The sequence below is a fragment of the Nicotiana tabacum genome, chromosome 8 (assembly GCF_000715075.1).
Source record: "Nicotiana tabacum cultivar K326 chromosome 8, ASM71507v2, whole genome shotgun sequence".
NCBI classification, from domain to species: domain Eukaryota; kingdom Viridiplantae; phylum Streptophyta; class Magnoliopsida; order Solanales; family Solanaceae; genus Nicotiana; species Nicotiana tabacum.
The window spans coordinates 77166654-77174065 of NC_134087.1; the positions used below are offsets into that span (position 1 = coordinate 77166654).

Sequence of the window (7412 nt, forward strand, 5' to 3'; positions counted from 1 at the left end):
AAAATTAATTTATAGTAGTACTTATATCTAATTTTTAATTATATAATATTACTTTAAGCATAAAATCAACATATTCTCCTACTCCCAAGTCCTAACCTCTCAACTCTTTCAAAATGAAGAGAAGTAATTTTTAAAATTAAAATAATTTGAAAACTGTTACTAGTAAAACTTTTATTCCCTCCGATCTACTTTAATTAATTTTTGGACCTTTTTCTTGTAGTCCACACTATTATTTTTCAAATATTAAGAAGTAATTAGTATCTTTTTTTATAAAGTTGTCGCCCTTGGAGTTAAGAGTGTAAAAGTATTTATTATATTTTCAAGAAACAAAATAAGATTAATATAATTAATATTATTATTAATTAATACTAAAAAGTGAATTTTTTAATACCTGTGAAAATAATCAAAAAATTAATTAAAGTAGACTAGATGGAGTATTATTTAACAATTAATGAGAAGTAACAATTCCTGCAAACTCAATTATGATTCTATTATTCCTTTCTTATTTTTCTTTTTGACGTACTGTTAAAGCTACTCATTTTGAGCTCTTCACATTAACAGAAAGCTCACCAAGGGAGATTAACAATGGGGAAATTTGCAGCAACAATGATGAGTTTTCTGCTTTTGTTCTTGTGTGCTGGTGTTACTGAAGCAGTGTACATGAAGTACAAGGACCCAAAACAGCCATTGAATGTTAGAATAAGGGATTTAATGAACAGAATGAGTCTTGAAGAGAAAATTGGTCAGATGACCCAGATTGAAAGACATGTTGCTGCACCTGAGATCATGAAGAAATACTTCATTGGTAAGTTTTTTTTTTTAATTTTTTTTTACAAAAATCTTGAGGTTTTACATTATCATTAAGGTGAAATCATTTTACTAAATGTGTGTCTATTGTGTATTTTAGAGGCGAATCCAGGATTTGAACTTGATGGTTCAATCTTTAAGTTCAAAATTAGTAGTATTTATTGAAATTTTAGTGCGTGCATATTATCTATGTTCTGGTAAAAAATACTGGGTTTTGTTAAACCCACTGAAAATATGTCCATCAGCCTGTGGTGTGGGGGGTGTGTGTGTGTGCAGACAGGCATCAATTGCTACAAAAGAGTAGTAAACTAAGTAGGTGACGTGTAACTCTGCATTCTTAGACTTAAAATTTTGGATTGGCCGTCGTTGTGGTGGTTGAATGAAAGGCTACCTTTTTTCTGGTTTTAGTGAAGTGTGAATAATTTTTATTTTGGCAGGGAGTGTACTGAGTGGTGGAGGAAGTGCACCAGTGCCTAAGGCTACTGCTGCGGACTGGGTAAGGATGGTTAATGAGATTCAGAAGGGTTCTCTTTCAACACGCCTTGGTATTCCCATGATTTATGGAATTGATGCAGTCCATGGGCACAACAATGTCTACAAAGCTACAATTTTTCCACACAATGTTGGCCTTGGAGTCACAAGGTAAAGCAAATTATGTTAACGCTTATTCTCGACGTCTTCACTAGAGCAGCATACTTTACAGGGTTAGTGCTTGTGATATAAAGTCTAATGCTTCAACTTTGGACCCAATAACTTGAAAATTTGGTCTTCTGTCTTTATGGTTATATGCCGGGGATTCTTTAAGTTCACATTGCGTGAGTGTTGGAGGAGGGGCTGAGAGATGGCTGACGTTTTAATTTAGGAAATTTTGCTAGAAACATCTATCACTAGGAGCAGTTTCGAGAGGTTGACTAATTGACCCCTAATATTGACTAAAATTGAATTTACATCTTGTGTTGGAAATTTGTGTCCTTGAACCTTTAACCAGTATTACATAAACGGGGGTGATGCTGAGACTTCCTGCCCTATACCGATCCGTACGAGAGGGAAGCATGTCTTCAAAATTCTGGATAGAACTTTATTGTGCCTTAAATGTTCTTTGCAGGAAATTTGGTAAGATCATAGTCAAATAAGGGAAATCTGAAGATATATTTTACTGACCTGTTCCTTAATGCAGAAAAAATTTGATTATTTAGTTGGTTATTTTACAATTTGCTCTTGAAGTCCTTTCATCTCATTTGCTGATACTTGGAATTATCTGAACTTCGCAATAGAGACCCGCAGCTTGTGAAGCGGATTGGGGCTGCGACTGCCCTTGAAGTCAGAGCCACAGGGATCCCTTATACTTTTGCACCATGCATCGCAGTGAGTACCGTAACATCATATGTAATCCCATATATTGTCTTTATTTGATAGCTTCCATTATAAATATGAGTTTGTCTTTGCTTGATTGTTATCATAGGTCTGTAGAGATCCAAGATGGGGTCGGTGCTACGAAAGCTACAGTGAAGACCATAGAATTGTTCGAGCAATGACTGAGATCATTCCTGGTTTACAAGGAGATATTCCAGCTAACTCCCGTAAGGGTGTTCCTTTTGTCGCAGGAAAGTAAGGAACTCTAGTCTTTCACATCCTTGTCCTTTTTGACTCTGTTTGGTGAACTCATTGGCATGACCAGCTAAGACTAGAATTAAATATTCTTGTCTAAAGGAAATTGGATGGTCGAATTGAAGAAAATTGTAACTTTATTTGACTGCAAAGAATTGTGATTTAACTTGCATCTAGTTGTAACCTTCTTCATTTCATTACACTTTCTCAGCCATATTTAGCCGTTCTATCTGGTATTTGCTATCCAGTGACATGATTCTATATCTAAATGTGCTCAAGGACTAAAGTAGCAGCCTGTGCTAAGCACTTTGTGGGCGATGGTGGCACTGACAAGGGCATTGATGAAAATAACACTGTTATCAATGTGAATGGGCTAATCAACATCCACATGCCTGCCTATATTGATTCCATTGTAAAGGGAGTTTCGACAATAATGGTATCTTACTCAAGCTGGAATGGCATGAAGATGCATGCTAACCGTGGTCTAATCACTGGCTTTCTCAAGGGAAAGCTCAAGTTTAGGGTAAAAGAGCTGGCTCTCTTCTAAGAGTTCAATTGATTGGAACATAGTGGCGAGATTGCTGATCATCATATTTTCTGCTGGCCTTTATTTCAGGGCTTTGTCATTTCAGATTGGGAGGCTATAGACAAGATCACTGATCCACCCCGTGCCAATTACTCTTACTCTATTCAGGCTGGAGTTCTTGCTGGAATTGACATGGTCAGTCTAAAGGATGACTACCAAAATTGTCTGTTATAGAATATGTAATTACCCATTGTTTTCCCTCTAAATTGTCATCTTGTCAAACTGACACAATTAGATCATTATTAGTCAACTCAAGTTGTAATCAAATTACTTTCCTAATGTATTTAGTAATTGATTGTCTCAGATTATGGGTCAGGAAAACTTGACCGAATTTCTTGATGATCTGGCTTTCCAAGTCAGGAACAATATCATTCCCATGAGCAGGATTGACGATGCAGTTAAAAGAATATTAAGGGTTAAATTTGTCATGGGTCTCTTTGAGAACCCATTGGCTGATCTCAGCTTAGCGAACCAACTGGGAAGCCAGGTAATTTCCCCATTCACAAAAATTATCATGACAAGCTTCGCTCAAGGGGATGCGAGACAACTTCTGTCAAAATCATAAGTTTCCATTCCGGTTCTCTTCACCTGGTTCTTTCTTGACTTAGTTCCTTGTTTTTTTCAACTTAAATTATTTCTGTAGGAACACGGAGGATTAGCAAGAGAAGCAGTGAGGAAATCGCTTGTACTTTTGAAGAATGGAAAAGTTATTAGCCAGCCACTACTTCCTCTTCCAAAAAAAGTGGCGAAGATACTTGTGGCTGGCAGTCACGCTGACAATTTGGGTTACCAGTGCGGAGGCTGGACTATAGGGTGGCAGGGAATTGGAGGCAACGATCTTACCACAGGTATCTTTCTGATTCCTAACGGTTCTTTCTCTTCACTCTACCCAGTGTATATGAGCCAGTGTGAATCAAAATCCTGTCCTCAACATAGCACCTTGATTAGCAGTTATTGTGAACTATTGAGACTCCTGCTTTGCAACCTCTAGAGGTGGCCGTGACAGTTTTCTATTTGTTGTCGCTCTGACATTTCTATTCAGTACAAACAAAATTCAATGTCTTCTGTGCGCTTTGAGCAGTGCACATCAAAGTTCAACTGATTTTGACACCTAAGAACTCTGTTGGACACATACACGTGGCTTCAGCCAGGTGATAAATTAAAGAACAACTTTGACTTAATGGCTGTTTGATTAGAGCCGAGATTCAGAAAGAATCTTAGCACCATTTGTTTTAGTTGAATTAATTAAAGAATGTCTAAATATTGGTAAAGAATGGGTGAGACTGGTACTTTCTCGAAAGGTGACATCAACAGTATAACTACATGGCCTTATCTTTTATTTTATTCTTAGACTTGTCAAGATTTTCCTTTAGGGAAGTATAATGTAAATTGGGATGAAGTAAACTGGGAAGGTGAATTAAATATAGGTTTTGATAACTTAAGTCTTGGCGGGACTTGAATATTGCCTGGCCATTTCTACAAACTTTAGACCATATATTTTAGGCTTGTAGGAAGAGTTCCGAGTTATGCACTGTTTGAAGAATGATCTAAACCGTTTTCCTCTCATGTTAATAAAGTTGCATGTAAGGATTAATGCATTATTTGGTTTTTATTTTTGAGATTATGCTTAGTGATTACCAAACAAGCTCTCATATATTTGGACGCATACAGGAACCACAATCTTATCTGCTGTGAAAAACACAGTCCATCCATCTACGCAAGTCGTCTACCAGGACAACCCAGATGCAAACTTTGTAAAGTCCAGCCATTTTTCGTATGCCATTGTTGTCGTGGGTGAGACACCCTATGCGGAGATGTTTGGTGATAGTGCAAAACTTGCTATAGCTGAACCTGGTCCGAGTACCATCACTAACGTCTGTGGGGTCGTGAAATGTGTGGTAGTTGTCATGTCGGGGCGTCCAGTTGTGATTGAGCCGTATCTTGCAAATATAGACGCCCTCGTAGCTGCATGGCTTCCGGGAAGTGAAGGCCAAGGTGTCGCTGATGTCTTATTTGGTGACTATGGATTCACAGGAAAACTTGCGCGCACTTGGTTCAAGTCAGTTGACCAGCTTCCCATGAATGTTGGCGATCCGCATTATGATCCTCTATTTCCCTTTGGATTTGGTCTCACAACTGAGCCTGTCCAGAACTAATCTCCTCCTCTTGTCTTTCACTTGCTGTTCAATTGTAACGTAGAGCTTTATTTATGCCTTGTATCGAACAGTTCTAGTTTTCCCCAAGAATAGAAGAAGAAAAAGAATAGGGGTGGCGAAATGGTTAAAAGAAAATAGTTAACCACCAATATTATCCACTAAAAAATAGGTTGGATAATGAACTTTTTAAAAACGGGTCAAATATGGATAAGGACCATATTATCTATTTAGAAAATGGATAATCAATGGGTAACCAATGGATAATCAATGGATTTAACTTTTACATAAAGCATCAAATTTGGGGTTGCTCAAGTTAGGGAAACTAAGAATTCTTCCAAAAATGATCATATGCAAGAATGCATAGATAAAATAGTTACCTATACCGTTTTTTATTCGTATTAAATATGAATCGGGTCGGATAATTTATGCCTTTTTTTATTACCCGATCCGAACAATATTTGATCCGATCCCACCGTTTGTCACTAGACTGATATGTACAATAACAAAAAGTGGTATTATGAAATTGACAAAAATATTACTGTTAGAGAAAGTAATAATGTTTAGGAGGAAAGTGTAGTAGTAAAAGACAAGGAAAAGCACCATTGTATTCATTGTGGTGAAATGGAGGAAATACTCCCACCGACCACGGTCCATATTAGATATTTTTTATATTCTTATATATTTTTTAAGAAAAACATCTCAATTAGAATAATAGTAATAATTTTAAAAAACGGCTGCTTTTTTTAAACCAAAAAAATATTGTGAATCTAATTTGGTTTACAAAAGGATTAATCCCCTCTCCTCCACTTAATGATACACGTGTGTTGCACATGTAATCCACATCTGTTTATAAGAAAATTATTATCACGTGAATGAACTATGTGTAATCAAAAGGGTACTAAATTCATAGAAGATATTCATAGTTTTAAAAATTTTATTTAAAAAAAGATTTAAAAGAATTATTTAGACCAATAATAAGAATACCTAATGTATTAACGCATTTTAATCCAACCACAATGTGCCTACTACTAAAATTGAGGATTAATAAGCTTTTTATGACATACAAGAACACGTCTCAAAATTGTTATGACATATACAAGAACACAACTCATTGATCAGGCATATTTTTTATGCACAGTAAAACCAACTTTTCAATAGTAGCATAAATATTAAATAAAGCTAAAGCAGTTAAATTAGCATATAGTTTATGTAAATTGATATTACAGAATATCTCTCAGATTTTAAAGAGTAACATAAAAATGATAGTTGAACTGTAAGAAAGCTACATAACTTTCAGAACATAATATATTACATGATAACAAGAAAATTATATAAAATATTATTTATGAGATCGATAAGGAGAATTGTTCACCTGAACCACTAAAAATTGTCAAAATTTTGGGTAGATTGAACGAAGCCAATTGTCAAGGGCTATTCTTTAAGACACAATTTTAAAATTGTGATATGGTACTATAGTCAATTAAAAGAGGTAGCCAAATTTAATTTTGTGAGAAAATATTGTCACGACCTGGATTTCCCACATTCGGGAGTCGTGATGACGCCTACTAGTGAAAGCTAGGCAAGCCAACCGTTTGAACAATTTACCTCTTTCTCATTTTTAATCCTTAATTAGGAACCAACAGTTTATAATAGCGGAATTTAAACAAGCGGAAGAAATAAATAAAACCATTTAAATATTTTCAATACCATTTCTTAAACAAATATTACCCAGAACTGGTGTCACAACTTCACAGACGGTCTAGGAATAATACAAACAAGGTCCGAAAAATAAATGCGATACTGTTTCTGAAATACATAAATGAAACAGGATGAAAGGACAGAGGGAGACGCCAGGGCATGCGGACACATGCAGGACTACTTTGGATCTTCGTATGGACTGAAGGCAACCACCCAAGCTAAGGTCCAAAAGCTGCTGCGCCGGGATCTGCACACAGTGCAGAGTGTAGTATCAGCACAACCGACCTCATGTGCTGGTAAGTGCCTAGCCTAACCTCGGCGAAGTAGTGACGAGGCTAGGACCAGACTACCAAATAAACCTGTGCAATATAGCGTATACAACGGAAAATAAAAGCAGAAATGTACAGTTAAGGATGGGAGGGGGGAAACATGCTGCGGGGACATCGAATAATAACATAAGAACAACAAATAAATATGAGGATCACCACAGTTCAATTGAAATATGAAGGGGGAATCATGCTGCGGGGTACAACAAGTATCAACAGGAAACCAACAAT

At 36.3% G+C, this 7412-nt stretch overlaps 1 protein-coding gene across 1 annotated transcript; it reads left to right on the plus strand.

The window, feature by feature from the left end:
- Positions 1–486: 486 nt before the first annotated feature.
- On the plus strand, positions 487–5292 carry LOC107794849 (uncharacterized). Its single transcript, XM_016617387.2, has 9 exons — positions 487–805; positions 1245–1449; positions 2082–2172; positions 2270–2415; positions 2695–2938; positions 3032–3136; positions 3306–3488; positions 3645–3849; positions 4673–5292. Exons 1-9 carry the CDS (start codon positions 586–588, stop codon positions 5155–5157), a joined length of 1884 nt encoding a protein of 627 aa, XP_016472873.2. The 5' UTR covers positions 487–585; the 3' UTR covers positions 5158–5292.
- The last annotated feature ends 2120 nt before the right edge of the window (positions 5293–7412 follow it).